General features: G+C 56.8%; 7 protein-coding genes across 7 annotated transcripts; 3 read left to right on the top strand and 4 right to left on the bottom strand.

Annotated features, from left to right (window-relative positions):
• Window positions 1-1,622: 1,622 nt before the first annotated feature.
• On the bottom strand, window positions 1,623-5,456 carry B0T15DRAFT_401857 (sterol-sensing domain of SREBP cleavage-activation-domain-containing protein; the record flags this gene model as incomplete). Its single annotated transcript, XM_062865134.1, has 1 exon — window positions 1,623-5,456. The coding sequence occupies one exon, from the start codon at window positions 5,454-5,456 to the stop codon at window positions 1,623-1,625; it is 3,834 nt and encodes a 1,277-aa protein (XP_062719375.1).
• Window positions 5,457-5,800: 344 nt separating this feature from the next.
• On the bottom strand, window positions 5,801-7,836 carry B0T15DRAFT_280173 (uncharacterized protein). Its single transcript, XM_062863566.1, has 2 exons — window positions 7,552-7,836; window positions 5,801-7,338 (listed from the first exon to the last, which is right to left on the bottom strand). Exons 1-2 carry the CDS (start codon window positions 7,615-7,617, stop codon window positions 6,136-6,138), a joined length of 1,269 nt encoding a protein of 422 aa, XP_062719374.1. The 5' UTR covers window positions 7,618-7,836; the 3' UTR covers window positions 5,801-6,135.
• A 739-nt stretch (window positions 7,837-8,575) lies between these two features.
• Window positions 8,576-10,530, top strand: B0T15DRAFT_486960 (amidase signature domain-containing protein; the record flags this gene model as incomplete). The annotated part of the gene is made up of 2 exons (XM_062866399.1): window positions 8,576-8,619; window positions 8,826-10,530. The coding sequence occupies 2 exons, from the start codon at window positions 8,576-8,578 to the stop codon at window positions 10,528-10,530; spliced, it is 1,749 nt and encodes a 582-aa protein (XP_062719373.1).
• Window positions 10,531-12,757: 2,227 nt separating this feature from the next.
• B0T15DRAFT_486959 (uncharacterized protein) lies at window positions 12,758-15,511 on the top strand (the record flags this gene model as incomplete). Its single annotated transcript, XM_062866398.1, has 5 exons — window positions 12,758-13,685; window positions 13,722-13,793; window positions 13,824-14,200; window positions 14,248-15,222; window positions 15,272-15,511. 5 exons carry the CDS (start codon window positions 12,758-12,760, stop codon window positions 15,509-15,511), a joined length of 2,592 nt encoding a protein of 863 aa, XP_062719372.1.
• Window positions 15,512-18,882: 3,371 nt separating this feature from the next.
• On the top strand, window positions 18,883-21,002 carry B0T15DRAFT_486958 (uncharacterized protein; the record flags this gene model as incomplete). Its single annotated transcript, XM_062866397.1, has 3 exons — window positions 18,883-19,006; window positions 19,064-19,175; window positions 19,235-21,002. 3 exons carry the CDS (start codon window positions 18,883-18,885, stop codon window positions 21,000-21,002), a joined length of 2,004 nt encoding a protein of 667 aa, XP_062719371.1.
• Window positions 21,003-22,007: 1,005 nt separating this feature from the next.
• Window positions 22,008-23,192, bottom strand: B0T15DRAFT_401813 (ubiE/COQ5 methyltransferase family-domain-containing protein; the record flags this gene model as incomplete). The annotated part of the gene is made up of 2 exons (XM_062865132.1): window positions 22,008-22,785; window positions 22,870-23,192. 2 exons carry the CDS (start codon window positions 23,190-23,192, stop codon window positions 22,008-22,010), a joined length of 1,101 nt encoding a protein of 366 aa, XP_062719370.1.
• Window positions 23,193-23,484: 292 nt separating this feature from the next.
• B0T15DRAFT_540684 (thiamine diphosphate-binding protein) lies at window positions 23,485-25,530 on the bottom strand. The gene is made up of 2 exons (XM_062869801.1): window positions 24,780-25,530; window positions 23,485-24,720 (listed from the first exon to the last, which is right to left on the bottom strand). Exons 1-2 carry the CDS (start codon window positions 25,275-25,277, stop codon window positions 23,947-23,949), a joined length of 1,272 nt encoding a protein of 423 aa, XP_062719369.1. The 5' UTR covers window positions 25,278-25,530; the 3' UTR covers window positions 23,485-23,946.
• Window positions 25,531-25,779: the final 249 nt, after the last annotated feature.

Genomic DNA, 25,779 nt, shown 5'->3' with positions numbered 1-25,779 from the left:
GGCCACGGCTGCCAGGCTTTGGTAAATTGTACTACTTCGTAAGTTCGTATGTACTCTACTCTGCATACGCAGTTAGTACAGTTATATGAACCCTAAGCTTCCTGGTCCCGCAAGCGTGTTCCGCGGTCTTGGCATCAAGTTGTGGTCGCGCCCAGTCGCCGACACTTCGAAGTTTTGGTCAGCTGGCGGACGCCGTCAGGTTGCTCTGAAATTAGTACCCCGTAGCCAGAGAGGACGTTGTAGAGATGCGATAGTATGGTATGGTACCGCAGGATTAGGTTGAAGCAGCGAACCTCAGTTGGGTTGTGCTGTTTTCGTCTGGTTAGGTGCCGGCAACTTCCATGATGCGATATCATCAGAAGCCGCGGAAAAGAAGCGCAGAAGCCCATGCAAGCGATGTCGACTCCCTCAACCCGTGCCATGCTCTGCGCTTTTGGGTGCAGTGCCGGGTAAGTGATAAGCAACCTACAAGCACTGCTGTCGCACTCGGCAACCCGTCTCCAAGCAGCCGCCATTCGAAGATAGAAAGTGTCCACTGGCAAGCAGATCACCTGCAACAATGCGCGCAAAGGCAGCGCTCGGCATCGCTACAGAAGGCCTCGCGCGTTCGCGCTCAGCAACGGTGCGGCCACTTGGCTCTGCAGCGCCACGGCTCCAGCGAAAAACATGGAAGCGATGAGCAATCGAAGAGTGGTCGAAACATGTGCCGAAGGCCCTGCTGAGTCGTGGCGCTAGCCTCGCTGCATTGTGAGGTTTCGTTTCTCGGAACCTTTCGAGTTTCGGCAGATGATTTGGCCCTTGGGCAACCGTCTGACGGCTTATGTAATGCGCCCACTGCCAAAACCCCAATGATGCAGATCAACAACCAGAATCAGGGGCTGGAATAAAGTCTCGATGTAGCGGTTGCGGATATTGAAGGTCCTAGGGAATTAAAAGGAGAAGAAAAGGACTATGGAAAAACCACCTTAGGAAACATGACGGTAGTAATACAGCATGGATTGAATCGATAACTCCTCACGAGCTTAGAGATCACTACCATAGATCATATAAGCGAAACATGCCGGGTCTATCTTATTCCCAAGACCAAAAGTACAAACTGCAGTAACCTCTCTAGCCAGCCTGTCTGGATATGCTCCGTCATATCTCTCGCTGTCCTATTCTTCCCTGTACGCCCCTGCATGCCAATGTCTTGCATGGAGGAAATAAAAAATGATGAACCCGTCTCCCTGATTGTATCCTTCCCAACCTCAAGCCTAGACAGACTTTATCTTCCTTCCTATGTGTGCCTCGATGTCGTTCTGAAGCATCTCCTCGCTATCCTCCTCCGGAATCTCGTTTAGAGTGCGTAATGGCGGCCGCTTCCGTAACGTTGTCTTGCTCTTCATCTTCTTCTGGACGGGGCCGGCAAACCGTTCACTAACTGGATTCTCGGGAGACATAAAGGAGGCCGGCCACAATGCTCTGGGAGTCAGAGACATACGTAGCACCTCAGGTGGACGGTCCGGGAAAGGAAAGAACGCCGATGGATTGTACGGCTTGTTTCCAGATCCAGTCTTGACTAGAAGCCGGGGCCGGACGCGAGGCTTCAGGCAGCATCTCCTCGGTGGACATGGAGTCCCACCCTAATCCTCCTCCTCCGAGTCCGTATCGCCGTCGGGTACGAGCGCCCGATACCGCCTAGTGGCGAGATCCTCCTCGAGCCCGCCCTCGCTCTCGGGATCCACATACCCTTCACCACCAGCCAACGACAAGGCAACAGGCAGGAACACCAACGCATGGCTTGCAGCGAACCCAACTAGCGCAACCCACACCCTGAAGTAATAGATCTCAAAAATCTTGCTGCGCGTAAAGGCAAGCACCGTCACACCGAGGATCTTGGTGACCGTGATGCCCGAAAAGACGCTGCCGCCCACGTTCGCCAGCGCAGTCCACGCGCGGGCGTCGCGCCCCCGGAAGCGGTTCTTAGCCCTCTCCATGAAGGTGCGCGAGGGAAACATGAAGGCGCGGGCGATGTGAGCGCAGAACTCGACGGCGATGCCGACGCAGATGATGAGGTTGACAAGCGAGACGGCGTTGAGGCTGACGCCCATGAGGGCCATGGCACCGATGATGTCGACGAGCGCCATGATGACGGTGATCGTGACGACGGCCGCGGTGAGCGCCGATCCGAGCAGGATCGTGGAGATAAGGAAGACGATGGCGACCGCTGAGCCGAGCAGCGTCGCGGTCAGAGAGACGATGCTGGCGTACTGGTCGAAGAAGATGTAGAAGACCGAGTAGGGGAAGACGTCGAGGCCCGTGCTGGCGCTGATGTCGTTTGCGATGCGGCGCGCGGAGGCGTAAGCCTTGATGAAGTCATCCTGGCTGCGGAGAGGGGAGTGACTGGTACGGAAGTGGCTGGCTAGGATGGTGTCGCGGTCCTCGTCGACAACGACAGCGGAGCCATATGACGCTTGGCCGGCCAAGGGGCAATCCTCGTTGGTGGGGGCGGTGAGAAACCTTTTGAGGTAGTGCACGAATTCGGCGCCTTCGGGCATACCAGTCAAGGTGATGTTCCATGCGGGCTCGCGCTTCCAAAAGCATGGCTTGCGTCTGTCGACGCAGCATGCCTCGTTATCCGGGTTCAGCCACTGAAAGAAGTCATCAATCCAACCCGCAGTAGGCGACGAGATGTACGAAACATCGTCCCTCTTCCGCTCCTGCTCGAGAATGTTCGTAAGGGACAGCTGCTGGCAAGTGGTAAAGCGAGAGCAAATCTTCTGCTGCTGCACCCTTTCCGTGCCATTAAACTCCCGCGTAACGAAGTAGACTGGCGGGCCAGCGTCGAAGTAGTCGTACAGATCGTTGAAGTACGGAATCAGGTAGGAATCGTCGGGAATCGCGACACGTTGGTCCAACCCAAGCTCGACCTCGGGAAGTAAGGCTACGGCGGCCGCAAAGACACCGAGGAAGATGGCAATGATGGCCGCCTTGGTTTTCTTCCCTAGCAGCCTCGGTGCATACGTTTTGCGGATGAACTGTTGTAACATGCTCTCGGAAGGCTCTTCGTAGAATCGAGTCCCGTTACCTGTACTGTTGCCGCTGAGGTGTATCCTAGCAGACTTGACCTGCACGCAAGGGAAACAGTCCGCCCGGGAATCCTCGACCCTGATTTGGTTCAGTGTGAGAACCGAGACGAACATGGTAACCTGAAGGATAGCGTTGATGAAGACCGCGCCAGCAGCATAGACGGCAAAGTTGCGCACCGCGGGCATGCCAACGAAAGCGCCCAGGGCAAAGCAGAAGGTCTCGGTGATAGCGGAGAAAAGGATCGAGGGGCCCATCCGGCCAAGCGCTCTGGAGATCCTGACCTCAACCATATCATCTGGATGGCTGATATTCACCCTCTCAAACTCATGAACGATCAAGAAGATGTTGTCGACGCCGACGGCCAGAACAATGAAGGGAATAACATCGACGATTATGAGCGTGGCTTTGAGGCCCACCCAAGAGAACAGACCGATGGAAGCAGTGATAGACATGAGCACGATGAGAATGCCCACGACGCCGAGGGTGAACTTGCTCTCGACTAGCGATATCGCCGGGTTGCGGAGGAAGTCACGGAATGATAGGGTCGTTGAGCCGAGCGCAATTGAGGCATAGAGGAACATTATGATATAGCTGATGACGATGATTTTCGCGTCCGTGTTGGTTGACTTGTTGAGCTCCTGCTCCAAGCTGATCTCCGTCGAGAAGGAGAGACGGAGGTTTCGCTCCCTAGCCTCGTCTTGGAGTGCCAGCAGCCGGGTCTTGAGAGCCTCTTCCCAGTCCATCGCGCGGTCCGCCTCCGCGGAGTCCTCCGGGTAGTTGTTGAGGACCCAGGTGACCGTCATAGCCGTTGCATCGGCGGGGTCGCCGGACCCAGGGTAGCCTCCAAGGATCATATTTGGCTCCAAGGGCTGACCATATTCTGGACGGCACCCGACCGGGGAGTCAGCACACTCCCGCAGCCTGCGTTTCCAGCCGTCCCTGTCAACCATATCGGGATCGTCCTGGAAGTATGCCGCGACAGACTGGACAACACAAGCATCGCCCGTTGGCTTCAGGCAGAGGTCTTGCAGGGTGCTGCCATACTTGGCGCCCTTAAGGTTACGGACGCTCTTTTCGACATCCATCCACCAAAGAAGCGTGTCGTAGCTTAGCACCGGCCCAGGAGCCGAGAAGTCCAGGTCATTGACAAGGAAAACTTTCTCGGTCCGATAGAACGGCCCGAAATTGGAGTCGAAGAAGGCTTTCTCCTGCGCCGCCGCGGACGTCGGGCTCACCCACAAGCGAGCCGGATCTTTCTCAATGTCAAAGTGGTACCAGCCGACACTGAGAAGAAGGACCGCAAGGAAAGTGCTCCCAATAGTCAAGGCCGGGAACCTTGCAGCAATGTGACCCAGCCGTGCGAAGGCAGCATCACACAGGGTGTTGATGACGTATGTGCTCTGCGGCCGATCGAACATGGCCCCGTTCTCGGTAAGGTCTCCCTCATCCTCGTCGTCACTCGGGGCCGCATCCGTAAGCAGCCTGAGCCTCTCGTTCCGACGTTTGGCATGCCTGCTCCATGCGAAGTGGACAAGAACTGCCGAAACGCACAGGAACAACAAGACGCCGTACGTCAGAATGGACGCGAAAGACAGGCATGGCAACGCCCCGACGTGGCACGATCTCGCCTCCCTGACATCCGGAAGCTCCGGACATACCGCCGGACAGTCAATGCAAGCGCAGCGGAAGTTCGGATCATCGTCGTTGCACCTCTTCGGTGTCATCGGTAGCGCCTTCATGTCGGGTTCCGAGTAACTGACGGGGAAGTTGATCTGGAAGGGCGAGCCTCCGAAGCGCTCCTTGCCCAGGAACTGGAGCAGCTGTGTGTAGTTCTTGGCGCCGCCCCCAATCAAGTCCATCGCCCTCGAGTTTGTCGGCCCAAACTTGACGTCCTTGCAGCTGTTGTAGAACCCCGACCCGTACTCTTCCGAAATCAGCTGGTCCAGCTCGGTCACCAGTGTCTTGCCGTTCTTCTCCATGGTCTTGGTCACGTTGATGAACAGCGACTGGTCTGGCGAGCAGGTGAAAGTGCAGAACATGTTGAAGAAGTTGTCCTTGCACGCGGGACATGTCGATATTATCTGATTCGCCGTCGCAAGGTTCGACTTGAGTGCATCCACCTGGTCGGCGTTGCAGCAGACCGCACCCTGAGCCCATTTCGGGCCGCAGAGCTCTGTCAATTGCTGCCGTAACTTGGCGTCCGGCTCCTCGGCTGGCCCGTTGTCCACGCAGGGCAGCTGGCTACCGAAGAAGCTCTTGGATCCGCAATGACCTCGAATCGCGCAGCGTCCCGCTTCGTGTTTCGGTGTGTAGACGGCGGCGGTAGCGGCACCCAGAGTTGTCAGCCAAAGCCCGCTGGAGGCGACCAGGCTCTGGAGTTTCGTCATGGTCGATAGCTGGCCGCTCAGCGGCTCGACCAATGTAGGATGTTCAGAGTGCTGGTGCAGAGACAGACAGTCGGCGTCTCGTGCTGGGGAATAATATGTGGATGGGAAGGGCTGAATGTGTTGGGCTGATGAGATTGACCCAGGCAAGGCGGCAGCGGACTGACCGCCAACCATGTGTGCGTTCATGTTACATCATGCCGTCATGGGTCATGTGCTGGAAGCACAGGGCAACAAACGGTGATTGGTGGGCCGCTTCCAAGTCCCACCAAGGGGTGGCTGGGGTGCAGCAAACCCCTGCCAAGAACCGTTGCTTTCGGCAACATCCGGCCGCTGTGAGCAATGATGGAGGCAGAAAGTCGGGCATGTCCCTGATGAATTAATCATAGCTGGTACACGTTGGTAGAGGAGGTATTCCCCTCCGTATACAAATCAATCCTCCTTTCTATGAATTTGGGAACTCTGGCACATGTCCGTACGCCTCCATAGGTAAACTTGCAGGTCTCTCCCATGAATCCTAAGATCGACACGAAAATGGCATCCAGAAAACACAAGGTATCTCTCCATAGTGATATCGTCCATCACGCACCAATATCCAACGCCGGTCCCGGTCAAGTTCAAACCATGCCACACCACACCGCAGATGCCAAGAACGCCGTCCCCAAACAGATGTGACATCACGTCATACCCGGCCCGTGACATAGAAACTGCCCGTCAAGGTCTCCGCCTTCCATCCATCGTTCTTCAGGTACGCGCCGACAGCCTGCCGCAGACGAGATACGCCCCCGGCACTGTGCTTCCCCACGCCGGTAACAACAGTGAAGCCGTGCTGCTTCGCCCGGGCTTTGCGGTTCTCGCCGAGGCCGTTCCACCAGGCCCAGACGCGCTGCTTGGCGATTCGTACTCCGTCCATGACGAAGACCCCGTGAAGATCGAGCACGCTGTCGGTGCTCTGCTGCGCGACAAGCGTCTCGGCCATCAGGGAGGCCTGAGCTTGGAATGTGCGAATCTCCTCCCTCGCCCGCTCGGTGTAGACTACGGCGCCTTGCCGCCCGAGAGGGCCCATCCGTCTGAGGGCGGCGGCGGTGCGCAGGTTGGAGGCGCCGAAGTCGGTGGATAGTGGAGATGGGGATGCTGGTGGGTACGGCGGCCCAGATTGCGGAGTTATCTTAACTGTGGAAAGAGGTGGACGGGATGGCGGCGGAAGACGCCGAACTAGGCCCGCGCCTCGGTGGCCGGCCGTTTGGTGGAAGTCCTTCGCCCCTTCCAGTTCTGCGTCGTCGACAGTGGGCAACACCGCATCGTAGGTGATGGCGACGACCTGCTTTTTGTTTCTCTTCCTGCCCTTTTGACCACGGCCGGCGTTGCTTTTACCGGGTTGTCGGTCCTCGTCCGGAATACAAAACCCATCGATTCCCTTGGGAAGTTCCCCGGACTCCTCGAGGTACTGGCGGCTAAGAAGTTCGTCGAAGGCTGTTTCCAGGTTCCCGTTGCATTGCTTCAGAACGTATCTGATAGTATGGTCTTTCCATCTGTCTTGGAAGACAAGTTTGAGTTCCTGGACCTTCTGCTCGTCGCTCAGATTGACCTGCTCGGTGAGTCTGTGGTTCTCAGATTGATCTGAGACCACGGAAATCGTCGTGGCATATCCGGCTGACGAATCGGCTCCTCCGTTGCCGCTGCTGGTTGTCTCGTCAAGGCGAAACTCTTCGAGGTCGGCAAAGCTCCCCAATCCTGACGGGTCAAAGCCGGTGGCCGCCTCTTCGCGAGCAGATTCCGCTAGTTGGCACAGAATATGCCTAATCTCGTCATAATCCTTCACGAGATCTCGCTCATTCGCAATCAGGACGATAAGAGATTCGTCCAGGACTGAACCAAATTCTTCCTGAAAGTGGCAACGTTAGTGATTTGTTTTACCGCTGAGAATCACGCAGCTGATTGTGGGGTGAGGAATGGGGTAGTAAAATGAGACTACGTATGTGTCTATGGTGCTATTACTAGTCTTGGGCGGCATCAATGCAACGCTCAGGGCTAGCAAGAACTCCTATTCTATGGTTGTAGAATATGGAGGAATCAGTGGAAGAAAAGGGCCACGAACCAGGAGCTTCTCACGATATCGCTCGGCGACGTCTCCGTCGGTATCAGGCGGTCGGGGGGCACTCATCCCCAGCCTGTCGGTCAAACCCAAAGTCCTATTCGGTGGACCTGAATCAAAGAAGTGCGCTGTATAATCACCTGGATCGGCTCTGGCTATCCATAGATCCGAGACATAGGAGGGGCATCGTAGGATAAACCGAAGTGAAGGTCCATGGGTGCATCATCATGTGGTGGTCGCTTTTTGGGCCCTCTGAGGCAAACGCAGAATCACTCATCAGAGAGTGGCCAAGCCCCAACTTTCTATCAGCTTTAAGCCTTTTAGGGGTGGAGAATATGCAACAATCGAGGCTTAAATGGACCCACCTGGAAAGATCAACAAAGGCTGGTAGCCTGACTTGCTTGACGGGATTCTATTAACCATGTGGCCGTGTGCTCTTGACTCTCAACATGGAAGGCTTGAATACCATCTGTGCATTTGTGGTGCTCTTTTCCTGCCGTGAGTGTCCTCAAGGAGCAGGACGGTCTATACCGGCTACATCGATCAGATAGGTAGGTAGCGGGCATCACGGCAGCCCAACCCGTGCTCAGTTCTCGAGGCCCCCCAGACACGCAGGCCCCGCTGCTTGCCCTAGATCTTCCAAACTTACCGGGAACCCAAGACAAACACGGCACGAGCCGATAAAGTTGGCGTTTCGTTTGTCGGTCATTAGCGGTGAAGGTGGCTTGCAGGACAAGGTCGGTTGCCCCATTAACGTTAACTAACAGGGGGTCGAACTTGGAACGCACCACCTTTCCTTGCATGTGAACTACACGTGTGCGTGTGAAACTTGCAGTCACATCTGCGCATTCCCGGGATTCCCGGTCCCCGCGGCCTACCGGCGCTACTTTAATAATAAACTTGCACCTTTCACTTGGCTCGCGTACTACCTTAGTACATACCTTACCTCCTGTAAGTGTTTGCACTCAAAGCCTTCCCCTGTTCCCAGTCACGACCCGACGGAGCAGGGTTCGCTCGACATGCAGTCATGCAACCACACAGATTCCTCAACGGGCCCGAGCCCATGAAAGGGTACGACCATGATAGCGCATCCTCATGTGGAAGCTATGTGTTCGTGATAATAGTTGTGCTAAGCTTCATGGCAGTCCAGATGTTCCAGGGGCAAATGAGACGGCAAAGAACAACCCGGCCCTCAGGGGTTTTGTGCTCGTTCTGGCGGCATATCTGTAAGTACGTCTTCTTGGACGGCAGAGATGCGTGGCCTGACGAGCAGTTAGCTTGGAATGGTTCCGGTTCCTCCGGGAAATGATCTGGCATAATACCGGATTCGACTTGCTGAGGAAGATCATTCCATACATCGAGGACTATGAGCCATGGTTTGAGCCTCAAGTCGTTCTTCTCTCGGACGCGACCGAAAGCAAAGGGGCCAATGGTATCTCGACGACGACAACCGTGGAAGAGGCAGACAAGCCTGGTCCGCCAGTCGACCTATCCGGGGCCAAGTACTACTCAGCGGCCGACTACCGCGAACTGTATCTCTCGGGTGCCTTGACGCCCACCGATGTCGCCGAGGCACTGTTGCCCTTGATCCGGCGTGACATACCCAACCCAACCGAGCACTCCAAGGCCTGGTTCGAGTTGCGAACCGACAAGGTGCTCGCCGCAGCACGCGAGTCTACACAGCGGTACAAAGAAGGCCGCTCCCTCGGGCCCCTAGATGGGGTTCCGACTGCCGTGAAAGATGAGTATGATGTGGAGGGTTACCACACCTGTCTCGGCTCGCGCAACACTTACTCGTCTCCGCGCGACAAGCAGGAGAGCTCGTGGTGCGTGCAAAAGCTCGAAGCCGCAGGCGCCCTCATCCTCGGCAAGCTCTCCATGCACGAATTCGGCCTCGACACAACGGGCAACAACCCGATCCACGGCACGCCGCGCAACCCCCACAACCCCAACTACTACACGGGCGGTTCGTCTTCCGGCACGGGGTACGCCGTCAGCGCGGGCCTGATCCCCATCGGTCTTGGAAGCGACGGCGGAGGCAGCATCCGGATCCCGTCCAGCCTCTGCGGCGTGTTCGGGCTCAAACCCACGCACGGCCGCCTCTCCTTCCGCCCGGGACCCAACCATAGCCCAACCTGCGCCGTGCTCGGACCCATCGCATGCGACATAGCCTCTCTCGCAGCCCTCTTTTCAGTCATCGCCGCCCCCCACCCAACCTCGCCCTTTCCTCCCTTGCCCTCTCCCCTACGTCTTAGGCCCCCATCCCCCTCAGACCCCAAAGTCCTAGGCATCCCATCAGCCTGGATCGCCCGTGCCACGCCGGCGATCCAAGCCCTCTGCAACAGCCTAATCCGCCGCCTGGTCGCCGAGCACGGGTACACGGCGGTGCCCATCACGATTCCCTTCCTGCGGGAGGGCCAGCTCGCGCACGCCATGACGGTCCTCACCGACGCGGCCACGCTCCTGCCGGACACATCCAACCTGACCCCGGCCAACCGGATCCTCCTCGCGCTGGGGCGGGTCACGCCGTCGACGGACTATCTCCTGGCGCAGAAGCTGCGCAGGCTGCTCATGCAACACCTGGCCTGGCTGTGGCGGGAGCATCCGGGCATGATGATCATTACGCCGACGATGGCGTGCGAGGGCCTGCCGATTGTGGACGAGCGCGCCGAAATGCGGTGGGGCGTGAATGACGGCGATCGAACGATGCAGAGTATGGAGTATGTGTGGCTGGCCAACTTCTGTGGGTTGCCGAGTCTCAGCGTGCCGGCGGGGTTTGTGCAGGGGAGAAGGAGCAAGAACGGGGCGGGGGATGTGCCGGTTGGGTTGATGGCCACGGGGGAGTGGTGTTCTGAGGAACAGCTGTTGAGGTTTGGGGTAGTATTGGAGGAGGTTGCGGCTGAGAAGAGGAGGCGGCCGGAAGTGTGGGTTGATGTGGTCGCAGAGGTGAGGAAGAAGGGGCGGAGTGGTTATATACCTTAGAGGGGAATTAGATGGGTGTGCAGAGCATGACATGGTGGTGAACAGAAGCATGTTAGGTATGGGAGACAGGCTCGAGACAGGTTAGGTGGGAATGATGCGACACAACTGTCACAGGCAACTGTGATCAGTGCTCGAACTTATGAAACTAAGGGGTTCATTGAATCGTGGAAGATGGAACTGTTTCCTATACCGTAGACGGGTGGTTCCTGACATTCCTGGAACTTCATGTTAAGCTTGTTGATCTTGAAGGACTGAAAGCGCGCTGTAACCATCCTGCCTCGCGGGCACATCCAGTCTTGGACTTCGCCCCCGCATGCGAGTGCATGAGGTATGCCAGGGATAAACCGACTGCACTGGTTGTCACCTTACTTAGGTATTAACAGATGAAACCGCCTTGGCAGTAGTCAGTCGGACGGTTTCGAGGTTGTTCGACGGACTTCATGGTCAAGTCGCGCGCTGTCAAATTAGGCCCGCCGGTGCAACCATTGTCGGCGGCAGTACGGAGGCACGGAGGCACGGAGGCACGGGAGGTAAAGGGTGAGTTGGATGGGGTCCGCTTTTATTGGTTGTCTTGAGTAGTTGACATGACGAAGTGAACATGACCAGCGCTTAAAGCAGCCGGATGACGGAGGGGAGCGGCATGAATTGCACATCCCAGCCACCTTTCACAATACATACAGGGGCGGCGCCTTGAGCCTTGTAAATAAGCTGTCATGTCGTGCTTAGGTGTCCGGCTCTTGTTGATAAAGGATGAACTTTAGGAGCGGTTCACTTCACGGATACCTCATGCCCTGTTCCTGAAGTGGGGGTCTTACGGCTCTAGGTCTAGCCTGTTCGAGGCTCCGCCAGTTGAATCGCAATCACTACCGTATGGGAACAGAGTGTCTAAGTGAAAATGTACATGTACTGTATGTGTATTCGTAAGCGAGGTAGGTAGTCGGAAGACTGGGTGGCCGTAAAAATCAGCGAGGGCTAAGGTGCTTGCGCGGAATGCGGAGGGCATCTCAAACCCCAGTGCCTCGTGGAAGTGGATGAAATATAGCGCGTACCGCTTTTTGACGAGGAAGAAGATGGGGAATGACACATTGTGAACCTTCGGAAACCACAGATCTAGGTTTCTGTATTAGGGATTCTGGTTCGCTTCATAGTAGTCAGTTGCTGCTATTAGATTTGGAGGAGGGTGACGGATAAAGCTAATGCTAACTTCAGCATCAAAGCGACCCTTGCACGTGATGGTGGCCGCTGAAGGCTTTGCTAAAAGGAAGAGTGACCCAGGGGCGTGCCTGATCTGGATTCTGGACCGACCGAACCCCGACAACCTAGGCGTCCCACTCACAGCGGGACTCGCGATTTTGCGGTTTCCTTTCCAAACAGGAGAAGGCAACATCCTGGCAATCATAAACTCAAGCCTGTATCTGTGCCTGCGTCTGAGGAACTGCCTACGCCTTTGCAGCTAGTCTTCATCGCGGCAACCCCGGAGCGCAGCAGCAGCACTGGTGGCACAGTAGCTAACATTGTCGTTCGACTGCGAGTAGCCGTCATACCTTAGCTTCCCCGACGTCCACGGGATACTGCACCGAAACCGCCCAGCAGCACGGTTCCCTATCCTCCTTGATGGCCAACTGAACGCGACCGTACGAGTCACCGTCGCTGCTGCTCCTCCGACTTGCGCATATTTACTCGTTGCCAAACCCGGACTCCAGTCGAGCGCATCTTTTCCCCCTTCGCAGGCGCCGCACTCACACAATCAGCGCCCTGGTCCTCCCAAGTGCATCTCGCCTTCCTGCTCATGATAATCACACGGCAGAATCACGTTATTCCTCGCTGTCGATTCGCCAGCTCGCAGAGCATTCCGAGGCGCTGATCCTGGGACTTAGTCCCCGACAGGGCCCCAAGACAGAAGTCTAGATGATGGTGCGTCGAATGTCCCTCGCTGCCTTGTTAGGTTTCCCGGATGATCCGTCTGGCTCTTGGCTGCAAGTCGCACATCCCTTCCTGGACATGGGCCCTGTACCGCCCGGAACAAACAGCTCGCTTCGAATGGAGGGAAAAACTGGGTCCCTGGTGGACCAGGAGTTGCAGCGCAACACGGGGCTAACATCCACCTCTGCTGCAGACCTCAACTCGACCCCGTGATGTTGGCGGCAGTTTTGCGAGCCGACGCGGTCACGGGAGCCAGCTGTCGATATCCGACCCGAGTCACCACGTCACCGAAGCAATAGGGACAATGTACGGCGATGACGACGACTCGGGCACCGAGGACAACCGGCCGCTGAGCTTTATCGCGTCCAAGTACCAAGGGGAGCACCTGGATAAGGCTCAGAAGGCTGACGAGCCAGCCGGCGATCGACTGCGACTCTTGCGCACGACATCCGATCAGACAAGTTCTGCGACCCAGTTGAATCCCGAAACCAACGGCCTCAATGGCGGGGTTGGCCTCAAGAAGTCCAACACGTTCCCCGTGAGGTTAGCCGGTGATAGAAGCGGCTCGGGTGACAATCCCAAGTCTCCCCCGCTACCCCCGCTGTCGCCGACTTTGACTTTGCGAGATGTTCAGAATGCAACGAGTTCGCAGCTATCTCTTACAGACATGGACAATCCAAGTGATATCGCGAAAGAGTTCAGCAACCTGCAGGCGCTGCGGCGGATGTCGATGGATGTTGGAAACACTAGCACTGATCCCGACCTGCTGCAGTTCTCTGGCGTTTCGCTGATGGAGATGCCATCAATAGCTCCCACCGGCGACGACGATGAGGCGGATCCATCCAGGTTGCTCTGGGTTCCGGCCAGGGTACATCCAGAGCTCGAACCAACGGCCTTCAAGAACTTTCTCGAGAAACGGGTACAATCGATTAAGCGGAGATCTGGTGACTCGTTTCTCTCTGTCGACGGATTGCAGCGGGATAACTCTGGCAGCTTGAGGCGGAAGAAATCTATGCTCTCACGGCAAGTCAACACCGGTGAGAATGCCGAGGGATACGTCGATGGTGCGGAAAAGCTGGCGCGTCAGGGCTCCGTAAGCGAGCACGCCCCTGAGCTCAGCCTATCCGAGTTGGTCAGCGACCCAACAAAAGCGGTGCAGAAGTTGGCACAGGAGACGAGACAAGAGGGTGGAGAGGCAGACAGTCCGATTCTTCCCATGGCCCCGGGTATGGGTTTGCGGCGCTCAACAAAGACAACTTACAGGAAAGGTGGCAGTCAACGCTATGGAGATAAGGCCCCTTTCTCGAAGCGGCTCGCTGCGAGGCAAGCCGATAAGGAGAGTAACGAGGAAACGCCCCCACTTCCGACAGTAGATCCGTCTATTGGGAAACCCCTGACCAGAGTCATGTCCGAGCCCATAACCGAGAACTATTCTCGTCCCACTCGGACAGTTCGGAGGCAACAAAACTTCTCAAGGGACCTCTCCACGGCTGCCGCTGCCCCGACGGCCTCGGACGAATCGGCCAAAGGGGGAGCTTCAAGCGCAGCTGCACCCACCTCCCCACCAAAGACACAGTCACCTCCGGTCAGGTCGTCTTCCACCTCGGCGATACGCGCACCTGCTGCGTCTGTTCCCCAGATCACTGACCCGGCCCCGGCTGATGAGAATGCGCAACCAACTCAGCCACTTCACCAAAGGTCATCGTCCCAGAACGCTTCGGCTCAGGCCCATACCGACCAGCCGCCTGTGGATGCCCCCCTGCACGGTCAAGTAAACGACCCATCCCAGGCAAGGCTTCCATGGCGCCTGTGCACTCTGCGAAAGCTAGTAGTGTGAAGGAGCAAGCCTCTGCGAACCGCAACGCTCTCGCTGAGATCAGTCATCCAGAGGCACTACCCGGAAGCGGGGGAACGACGACGAGCAGTCTGACCTTTATTCCGACGTTCGACACCATCGAGCGAAAGCTGGACAGGAAGAGCAAGGACAAGGATGACGCTGACAGCGTCGTTTCGCAGAAGTCGACCTCCAGTTGGAAGTGGTTCAAGAGCGACGATAAGGAAAAAAAGAAGCGGGAGAAGGAGAAGGAGAGGGAACGGGAACGGGAACGGGAAAGGGAAAGGGAAAAGGAGCGGGAGGAGCAAGCGAGGAGAGCCAAGGGCAAGGCTGGTGACAAGAACCACGACCATGCCAGGATGGACGTCCTCCAAACTTCTATCGATAGCAGCGTCCCCAAGGGCCGAGAGAGCCTGCGTCTGGACCGCGACAGCATTGAAGGATTGCCGCAAGAGGACAAGAAGAAGGAGACGAATCGGAAGTCCAGCGAGAATAAGAAGGACCGAGAAGGCTTCTTTGGCGGCTTGTTCGGGGGGTCAAAGAAGAAGGGCGACAAGGACTCGAGTCACAAAAAGAAGGATCATCGGCCGCCTAGTCCGGACCCGCCTATGCGCCCTCTCCGACCGGATATTGACTACCCCTGGACTCGGTTCCCAATCATTGAGGAACGAGCCATTTATCGGATGGCCCACATCAAACTTGCCAACCCTCGGCGACCACTGCACAGTCAGGTGCTGCTCAGCAACTTCATGTACTCATACCTGGCGAAGGTGCAGGCGATGCACCCGCAACTGCAAATCCCCACGTCTCCGCAACAGAAGAGACTGGAAGAGGAGCGGAAACGTCGAGAAGCGGAGCAGGCACAGCTGCAGATGGAGCAACAGATGGCCCAGCAGGCTGCCCAGGACGGGAGCTTCAACTTTGAATACCATCGCGTAAGTCACGCCCCATCGATGTCCGTATGCTTGACTAACCAACCGACAGTCTGGCAACCAGTATGGTGACGCTCCGCTCCAGCACGACAGCAGTGTCCAGTACATCGACGACGCCCAGATATACGAGTATGAGCATGGCGATCATCAGCAGAACAATGGCCACGGGGATCAGGAGGAACAAGGCCAAGCTCAGGGTCATGTCCGCCAAGGCAGCGGCGGCGCGCAACACTACTACTACGACGATGACAACAAGCAATTCGATGGCCACGAGAACAGCGATATGTGGTAGCACCACACCTATCGTGTACTGTTGGGCAAGGACGTTGGGGCGTTACTCGGTGCGCGCAGCAGGTCATTCAGGCGGACGGGCGGCTCCCCCCGGAGGACAAACAAGATCCGCGATGTCAACCAGCGTTCTCGACGGGAGAACGAGCCATTATCCCAGGCGCGCGCGCGCCCGGGCTGGCGTCGGAATCTCAACCTCACTACCGAAGTCGCTGTCTCCCCCGCCACCCGCGCCGATCCCGCCGTTTCTGAATCCGCCATCGTCTCCGCAACCGTCGCCGCGACCGCCCAACTCATCTGAGTCTTCGCCGGCGACGTTCCAAGTTGGCTACGAATCTATTTGTCTCCAGCTGGCAAACCTGCGGGATCGCCCTCATCTCTCGTGTGCCTTCCACCAGCTCAGCTGCTTTGCCAGGCTAGATTAGGCACTAGGCAGCTCTCCACCTTTCCCCATACATCCATACCACAGTAAGCACAGCGTGTCATAGCGAGTACCCACATATATTTGTCTGTATTGTATCATATATCCCCCAACTTACCTGGAGCGGGGACGGAGCGGGAGCATGGTTATTCATTTCCACTTGTTCGGGTCTCATGTGCCAACTTTGCTTGGCTCCTTTTCCTTTTCTCCTTTGTTGAATGTGTACATGTACCGTTTTGGTGTTGAAAGCATAGCCTGGCCTGGGTGGGATGGATGGATGGGAATGTCTGATTTCAATGGGCTCCTTTGCAGGGATCGGAGGGAAGCAAGCATTGGCTTTTGGCGGTCTGTGGTTCGTGTATGGTTGTTCACATTTCTGCAACCCAGATCAGAGGAGGGCCATGGAAAGACGTTCAAGAGATAGTACGACAAGGAACGTAAGACTTCTATTGAATCATCCATTGATTAGCCCAATAGGGCACACTATCCAGCCTCTCCCATCCATTTTCCTTTACCTGAGAACTGGCACAGTGCGTGGGCGGTCGATACCTCACGAAGTGCGTGTATCGTGACATCAAAGACTACCTGGGTGGCACTCTTCCGTCCGATGAAGAAGCAGGTTTAATAAGCCCAAGCGCAGACCCGAGCCTCAAGCTATATAAGTTGGGCGTCACGCTTATTACTGCTGATCTGACGCTTCCTTCGGTTTACATTCAATACATAGGCCATCCCAAGCATTAGCCTGCCCTCCATATTCAAAACTGCTAAGACCTCTCCTCTGCCCATTCAAACTCTCATTCTGTGTTCAGTATGGCCAACACAACGACGCTCGCAGTCGACTTAGATGAGACGCATCGGCTGGTCATCGCCCTGAACCGCGTTTCAGGCGAGGCCAGGCGAATCGGGGCGAAACTCAACTCCCTGAGAAGCACGCTCGACTGTGTCTTAGACGCCGTTGACCGTGTTCAAGCTTCACTAGACCAACTGGCGGCGGAGCTGTATCAAATTCAAGCGAAGCTACCTAACCTTAGCCCAGCGCAAACTTTTATCAGGTCTGGTTTCTCTACGTACTGATATATTTCTACGCCGCCCGAAACTGACAGTTTCCCATATCTTCAGGGACACGATAACGGTAGAGACCTCGCCGGCCCAAGAGGCACAGCCCGAAGGCACGTCGCTGCTGGACCAACCTGACTGAGTTGGTCGCGGCGCCACTTTGCAGGGGAATTGTTTGTGGATAATGCGTGGAATAGACAGGTGCTTCTTTTGCCTGGGTAATGGGTAGTACTGCTATTATTACTCGTATCTCAAGTTAATATTACACAACAAGGGAGTCAATGCCTCCCAACTAATATACCCTCCTTACCCTCACGTTACTCCGTGCACTTTGCCCTACTTCGGCGTGAGTCCCGTAACTTGCAACCTAGGACCGGTACTGTTTGATATCACGGTAAAATCATCCACAGTATGCGCCCGCTTTGCGTCTTGTAGTTCGCCTTGAGCCGATCACTGCAGCGCTTCCTCAGCTTTACATCCCTGCGGGACATTCCTCTTCCTCCGTCGACGCCAACCGGGTTCGCTTCATCAGCAGCAAAGCACAATTTAAAAAATAGACCTAAGGAATGGTAACGTCATTAGGACTCGGATGCCAGACGGCAGAGTCGACTCAGTCGAGTGTCAGTTCTCTCTACCTTAGCACCTAGTGATCGAGAAGCCGATCCCCAACTTCCCCCTAACCTTGGGCGATAATGAAATCGATACTTTGGGGCTTTGAGCCGTATGTCAATTGAAACGACGGCGAATGCCAAGATCCTTGATGATGATGATGATACCTAACATGATACCAGCCCGGCAAACAGATGAAATCATCCCGCCACATCGACCTCCCAGTGTTCGGCACTATTGAGGAGAAGACGGATTTGACCAATATGGTTACGTCAGTTGAGTCCTGTGGCAGCTTGTGGTTGAGAGGATGACGGGGATGATGAAGTCAGAGAAGGGCGGGCTCGCCACGTGCTCGCCTAGGAGAAGGCAGTCGATGACTCCATGGAAGGAGAAACGCCGTTCTTGGTTTGTCACCAGCCAGGCGTGAAGTCAAGCCATTCAGCACCACTTCGTCATGAGTATGGTGGCGCATACTGTGCGCCTTTTAATATGGTGGTCACCAATGCACCGTCTGTGGCGATTGTGACAGCTCCTGCCCAAGGAAGTGGGCATGCGTTATTTCACACACTGTGTGCAATCCGGTGATATGGCCCACGCATCTGATATACTACGACCTCTTCTTGTCGGTAAGTAGTGTTGGTGACCCTGCCCGTTTGCCATTCATTGCACAGTACGCTACGTAAGGTCTGGGCTCAAAGAGCGCGCTAAACCGTAAAAGGCTAAGCGCACATAACCTCCCCAAGTGCGCGGCGCACTTCTTGAGCTCAGGCTGCCATCAGCCATTCCGATTCGCAGGTGCAGCAGTGCTGGGTGATCTCCGAAAATCTTCAATCACCAAACCGACTTAATCAACACACTTCCTCCGTCCCACGCATCGGCGGCGCACTTCTACTCCTCGTGTCCCTCTTGATTCAAAGTTGCCTCAGTGGCACTTTCTCTTTTTTGATACCCATCTCCGGTCGCGCCGGCTCGTTCGGTTGTATTTGCCAACTTGGTTGCGCCTGCTGGATTCTTTCAGCTTCCCAGAATTCCTCGATACCGGCTTCCTATTCCCTGCCCGCCTTACAGACAGCTTGCGGATCTAGTCAGCTCGAGGCATGGCTTCGGTATGCTTAGCTTTGCCTCCTTTTCCTCCACCCTGTCGTCGCATTTGTAGTTTGCTTCAGCATCGTTATCACACAATCACATTGGCGGGGGAGATGCTCCTCTGTCTCGCTTAGCCAGAATATCTTCAAAAGATGCTGACTTGATGCAAGCAATCACGTAACTCATACGGCCACCCCGGCTACATGGCTAACGGCGCCGTACCTCACCAAACCGGCCCGGTTCCGGGAGCCGCCCCTCTGCTCCCAAACCAGGGACGTGTTATCCAGACCGGTCCCATTAGAGTTCTCTGCATCGCAGATGTCCGAGGTTCGAACCGCTGGCGTCCAGTAGCCTACGCAGCGTCTGTTTGCTGACGGCACATAGGTAACCTCCGGTCGCTTAACGAATTCGCAAAGTTGGCGCGTGCCGACTACATCATCCACACCGGCGATTTTGGCTTTTATGATGAAACATCTCTAGATCGGATCGCCGAAAAGTGAGTCAGCATTTGGTGTTGTTTTGTGAACACACACCTGCTGACCATGATCGCATTAGGACTCTCAAACATGTCGCGCAATACTCCCCACTGATCTCCGAACCCACGAAGAAGGCCATCGCCCAAGGCGTTCCCGGGCCCGTCAAGCAGCGATTTCCCGCCAGCGAGCTCCCGCTCTCAGAGCTTCCCCAGCTCATCAGCGGCGAGCTGAAGCTAGACGTTCCTGTCTACACGGTGTGGGGTGCCTGTGAGGACGTGCGGGTGCTGGAAAAGTTCCGATCGAAGGAGTACAAAGTGCCGAACCTGTACATCATCGACGAAGCGCAGTCTATGCTGCTGGAGGTTGGTGGTGTGAAGCTCCGCCTTCTAGGCTTGGGTGGTGCTGTGGTCATGCACAAGCTCTTCGATAACGGTGAGGGCAGGACAACTATCGCTGGCGGCCAGGGAACCATGTGGACAACTTTGTTGCAGATGGGCGAACTCGTCGATACCGCGAACCGCGTTTACGACCCCAGCGAAACCCGGATCTTCATCACGCACGCCTCGCCGGCTCGTGAGGGTATCTTGAACCAGCTCTCGGTCACTCTCAAGGCGGATTTCTCGATTTCGGCAGGCCTTCACTTTCGATACGGAAGCTCGTACAACGAATTTAGCGTCAACCCCACCCTTGACCACTACCGTGGCAAGCTCGCAGCGTCGAAGGCGTCCTTCAACGATGTGTGGGAGACCGTCAAAGGCGAGGTTGAGCCGGCCATTCAGCAGAACGAGGCTCAGCAGGTTTTGCTGAAGAATGCGTTAAGTGTTGTTGAGAAAATGCCCACGACTGCGGCGGGCGGCAACCCTTTTGGTGGCGCGGCTGCTGGCCAGTCGGGGTCAGCCCTGGGCCAGGTGGACGAAAGCGCGTTTAAAAACATGTGGAACTTCAATCTTGCAGATGCAACCTTCGGCTGGCTTGTCCTGGAGATTCAGGATGGCAGAATCGGTACAGAGATGCGTGCTCAGGGATTCAACTTCTCTCACCGAGGAGCGAAGCAGCAAGTTGGCGTGCCACCCGCCCCTGTCGCCTCCGGCGCTAGCCCCGCCGCTGCCACAGGTCCTACGGCCCCTCCTGCGACTGCTCCCGCTGCTCCCGCGAGAGCTGCTGCTCCTACGCAGCCGGCCAAGCCCGCCGTGCCGACCCCTGTTCCGGCGCCGGCCAAGCCCGCCACCCCACAACCTCCGTCTGCTGCTTCACCAGCGCCCAAGGAGGAGAAATCAGCGCCTGCTGCCGCTAACGGAGCTGTTGCCGCGCCCGAGACGGCGCCGTCTCCGGCACCTAAAACCCCAGCTGAAAACATAATCGGCCTGTTCATTATGAATGCGCAGAGCGATGAGCAGGTGCGGGATCTGTTTGCTGAGGAGGACAAGGCCAAGATTGTCAAGATTATTCGGTGGGGCGCGAACAAAGTGGCGGAGTTCAAGACGGCCGAGGATCGGGACGCTGCGATGGAGCGTCTGCCTGATGAAGTGAAAAACCGCGCCCCAGGGCAGGAAGATCGGTCGAAGCCTCTCGTCAAGGTCTTCTCGCCGCCTCCCCCGCGTCAGTACTCGCGGGGCGGTGCGGGTAACTGGGGAAGCAGCCGGGGTGGAAGAGATGGCAATGCCCAGAGCGGATACCGGAGCGCCGGCGGCGGAGGTGCCAGTGACAGCGAAGGTGCCGGGCGCCGCGGTGGACGCGGAGGTGGACGTGGTGGACGTGGTGGTGAGCGCGGTCGCGGTCGGGGCCAGAGGGGCGGTCGGGGCGGCGAAGGCGGCGGCGCAAGCCCTGCTCCTCCAGTCGACTCCTAGTGGAGCCGAGTTTGAACTTGAGCTGAAGGTGCGGAAGAGATGCGTATCAGCTGCAGACGCGACTAGCTCCTCCAGCTAGCATTATCTGCAGCAGCCTAATACCCGCGATCTCGCTCTACACCATACGAACCGATTTAACCTCCCGAGCGCCGGCTTGCTTCCCGGCTCCGAAACGATTACACCAACAATCAGCTCCGATGTCGCAATATCCCGTGCGGTTTTCTTTCCGGCAAGGGATTGTTTTTTCTTTCTTTTCCTGTTTCTACTTTCCCCTTCTCTTCTCGGCAAAGGGCGGAATCTGGATGGGGTCGCTTCTTTTGCTTTGGGAGGTAATGCACAAACGGGGGTCGGAAAAGAAGCAAATCCAGGGGGTCTTGACTTTCTCAGGATCTGATACTGCGCTTTGGCAAGGAAGGGAGTTCTAGAGGGGATTTTGTTGGTTGTTCGCTTTTGCCCGATTCTGGTAACTACAACAACACTACGGCTACGCAGCACTAGCTAGGTAGTATCCCTCAGCTTCACTCTCGATGGGGGAAGTCAGGTCTCGAGGGTGGTAGTGAAGTAGATGTTTTTACCGAGTGCTGCTTCTCTGATGCCGTCTTATGTGTGGGTGAACCGTTTCCTGAGGGATCGATACCTACTATGGGACAGGAATGGGCCTCGATCTGCCGGTTATCGTCTTACTATCAAGACGCTTTGTTTCCCAGCGTCGAATGAGCAGTACGCCTTGCTCAAGCTCTGAGTAGTACCAGATAGGTAGATATGGTACAAGTAAAAGTACATGTACAGGTTTCTTCTCTTCTTTACAATCCATCATCCCCTTCTGCCCTCTATGCTGGGAACCATCCGGCCTCCGTGTTGTAGCAGAGGCTGGCTAGTAGTGCCATCTTGGACTTGGACTGAGAAGAGTTGCCTCTCGAAGGGAAGGAAACATGGTTCCTCGTCCCAGTAAATTCATTCATCCCTTCGACCGGCCCTTCTACCCCTTGGTGCTGATGCGGTTCATCAAGCCCTAGGCTTCATCCCCTTGTGGATAGCCGCCACACCACCGGTCAGGTCCTCAAACCCTTGCCCCGCCACAACGAACCCGGCATCGACAATCATGTCGCGGAACTCTTCCTGCGATGGGAACCGCTCGATGCTCTCGACGAGGTACTGGTAGCTGTCCCGGTCGGCCGCGACCAGCTGGCCGATCAGCGGGATGGCCCGGAACGACCACTCCTTGTAGAGCGCGTTGAAGAGCGGGTGCTTGTCGGCCTTGCTGAACTCGAGGCAGGCGAAGACGCCGCCCGGCTTGAGCACGCGGTGCGCCTCGCGGAGAGCGGCGGGGATGTTGCTGAAGTTGCGGATGCCGAAGGCCACCGTGTACAGGTCGACCGAGCTGTCCGGGATCTCGGCGGTGGCGGTGGCCGGGTCGAAGAAGGCTTGCTCTTCCTTGCCCTGCGCATCGTGCGAGGTCGGCTCGGAAGCGGACGGGTACGGGTGCAGCGGGCGGGTCTTGGTGAGGTCCTCGGCGTTGGCTTCCACGAAGGTCAGCGCCGCTTGTTGCGACGCCGGCAGCGAGGCCGAGCGCTGCTTGCCTACCGTGAGCATGGCGCGGTTGATGTCGGAGATGGTCACGCGCACGGACGGGTTGGCGTTGACCACATGCGCCGTATGCAGCAGCCGGAAGGCGATGTCGCCCGTGCCGCCGGCGATGTCGAGGATGTGCTGGGGCCCGCGCGGGTCGGGTCCTGGGGTGAGCGGAGAGAAGCCTGGGTTGAGCGAGGCGACGAAGTGGTCCCTTGGGGGGGTGGTGAGGTCAGTTCTAGGCTGCTTTGGTTGGGGAGGCCGGCGGGGAGGAAGGGGGCGGAGCGGGGATACGCACTTCCACACTCGGTGCCAGCCAAAGGACATCAGGTCGTTCATGCGATCATATGACTCGGCCACGCTGGTGAAGACGCCCGCCACACGCTCCCGCTTCTCGCCTTCTGTTACTGTTTCAAAGCCAAAGTGGGTTGGCCGTGACGGGTCTGGGATCGCATATTCCGGCGGGGCGGACGAGGATGAGGACGTCGAGGAAGAGACATTCGGAGTGAGATATGGAAGGGTTGTGGAAAGGGATCGTGTATGTCGTAGCTGTTGCCCCGGGTTTGTTACGGCGCTCCGCAAGTATGGGAGCGCCCTTCGCAGAGCTGTTCGGGCTGCCATGTTGAGCAGCTCCCGGCACCGATGCAGCTCTGGGACCGTGTCTGGAGGGAATTCGATATCAGCTCATGCGTGCTCTGGAGTCTGGAATGGGAACCGAAAAATCGGGTCGTCAGGGGTAGTGTGGCTGTTGTCCGTGGCTTCGTGTGGCTTGGTTTGCCGGCCACCCCTGCATCCTCAGCCCTGTTTGCGGGTCTGGGAAGCGCCAAGCCGCGCAACCGTGGGGACAACTCCCATCTCGGGCCCACCGGTACGCCGCGACACCGTCCATTCGGAAGTCATTACATACCTGGTGATTTACTGCAGCTCGACGTCCCGACCGCGTCCAGCCTGCTCGGTAGACCTAGCGGCGGCGACGCCTCTGACGTAACCTATGCCGAAGTAGGCCAGAATGACAATTATAGTCAGGACCAAGAACACCAGTAAGGCGATGACGAAGTGGCTGTTCATGGTGTCTCTGGGCGCAGGCAATGAAGATTTGGATCGTTGACCTTGTACTTTTCCGCTTATTCGCGCTGATGCAGGTAGGTTGCGGGCTGTTTGTTCGGAACCAAAGCAGGATGGGATCCTTCAGATTCCGTAGTTTAGCAAAGTTCACGATGCGTGAAGAAGTCGGCGGCTCAGGTTCTCGGCGTGCTGCTCCGGTGCGGCCATACACGTCGCAGGTAGTTTAAGCCGCACTACGGGGCATCAAGCCGCATGACGGAGCATCAAGCCGCACACCTAACCCGGATCAAGTTGCTCGCTCGCTCGCTCGCTATTTGTCTAAACTCTCCTTCCCGCCCTCGAACTCGCCCAGATCGTACTCCTCGGGGTATCTTTCTATCTGACTTTTCAGCTCCTTCATCTGCTTCCTCAAGTCCGGCGTCAGCTCCTCGTACACATCTTCGAACATGGTCCGGATTGGCGGCTTCTTCTCTCGCTCGGCCTCGGAGAAGGCCTTGAGCACATCTCGCCGGATGCTCTCCCGCGCCTCCTTCTCCTTGTTTTCGTCCCAACACCCTTTGGCCTCCATCCATTTGCGCAGCCTAGCGATGGGGTTATCTCGCCTCTTCCAATCCTCCACCTCCACCTTCGCGCGGTAGGCAAACGAGTCGTCGGACGTGCTGTGATGGCTGACACGGTAGGTCATCGCCTCGATGAGGACCGGCTTGCCGCCGTCCTGCAACGCCAGCTCTCGCGCCTTCTTCATCGCTTCCCGGACCGCCCAGAAGTCGTTGCCGTCGACGCGTATCGTCTCAATGCCGTAGCCCAGACCCCTGCTCGCAATGCCATCACCGCGGTACTGCTCTAACGTCGGTGTGGAGATGGCGTAACCGTTGTTGCGGCAGATGAAGATGACGGGGCAAGACCGTGTCGCGGCGATGTTCAAGGCGGCATGGAAGTCGCCCTCGCTGGCCGCGCCCTCGCCGAAATACGCGGCTACCACCCTCGGAGGTATGCTGGGGTCCTGCATCCTCTGGATCTTGAGCGCATAAGCAGCTCCAGAAGCCTGCGGAAGCTGAGTCGCCAGCGGGGAGGAAATAGTGTGCTGCAACCACAGAGTCAGCGAGCGCAATCACGTCGTATTTGTCTGGGAAATCGCCTTACGATGTTCAACTCCCTACTGCCGTAGTGCACCGGCATGTTCCTGCCCTTTCCCGGATCCTTCTGGTTCGCAAATAACTGGTTCATAAAGTCGTTGAGGGTGAATCCGCGCTGTTTGAATACCCCCTGCTCGCGGTACTGGCAGAACACAACATCCTCCTTGGCCAGAGCCGACGCCGTCCCCACCGACACAGCCTCCTCGCCGGCCGACACCATGTAGAAACTAAGACGACCCTGACGCTGCGCGTCAAACATAATCAGGTCCATGATGGACATGGTGAGCATGTCGCGATACAGCTTGATCACCTCTTCATCGCTGAGGTCGGGCACAAAGTCCGGATCTACCACGGCACCATTCTGGTCGACGACACGGTATGTCGGCAATGCCGGGTATGTCGACGGCTGCTCGAAGCGCATCTTGTAGCTGAAGGCGGACTTGACCGCCCCGGGGAACATGACATGTTTGGAGTCTGGGCGTTGCGTGCGAGATCGACCCGGCATGTCTGGTGTGCTGCCGCTGGCTTGCGAAATTTGGCAATCTCAAGGCGGTCAGTGTAGATCGAGAGGAGGCGTGCTGCGGGCCGTCGCAGCGCAACAAGGCCGTTCGAGGCTTAGAAAGGCGAAACCTCTTCATTCTTTCGGGGTAGGAGAACACGGAGGGGCAATCAACGTTCAAGGAGGAATTCGTATATCTTCACAACTCATCCCGTTGCCTCCATAGAAGGAAGGAGAAGGCGTTGGCCGAGGGCGTCCCGTCAGCACGGAAACGAAGATAGGTCAGCTGGAAGGATGCCGGGGGCCGACGACGTCACCTATGCCGACGCAAGCCGGCGGGTGAGTGATTCTTGGCGCTCAGGGGTTTTTCTGGGGTTCTCCACCCCCCGCATTCCCCCTCCATCAACACCATCATGGCATAAAGCCCTTGTTGGTTTAAAATAGGTAGTAGGTAGAACAAGAATCGTGACTGACGATGCACTCGCAATTATTTCACAACAGACATTAT

The sequence above is a fragment of the Chaetomium strumarium genome (genome assembly GCF_033439665.1).
Source record: "Chaetomium strumarium strain CBS 333.67 chromosome Unknown B0T15scaffold_6, whole genome shotgun sequence".
Taxonomy (NCBI): Eukaryota; Fungi; Ascomycota; class Sordariomycetes; order Sordariales; family Chaetomiaceae; genus Chaetomium; species Chaetomium strumarium.
The sequence above is the reverse complement of the archived record's forward strand: the minus strand, read 5'-3'. Positions and strand labels throughout refer to the sequence as shown.

Coding starts and splice junctions, on each gene's coding strand:
- B0T15DRAFT_280173 (XM_062863566.1), bottom strand. CDS start 7,617: ATGAGTGCCCCCCGACCGCCTGATACCGACGGAGACGTCGCCGAGCGA. Junction 7,339..7,551: donor GATATCGTGAGAAGCTCCTG/GTTCGTGGCCCT, acceptor TGCCACTTTCAG/GAAGAATTTGGTTCAGTCCT.
- B0T15DRAFT_540684 (XM_062869801.1), bottom strand. CDS start 25,277: ATGCCGGGTCGATCTCGCACGCAACGCCCAGACTCCAAACATGTCATG. Junction 24,721..24,779: donor GCAGTAGGGAGTTGAACATC/GTAAGGCGATTT, acceptor CTGTGGTTGCAG/CACACTATTTCCTCCCCGCT.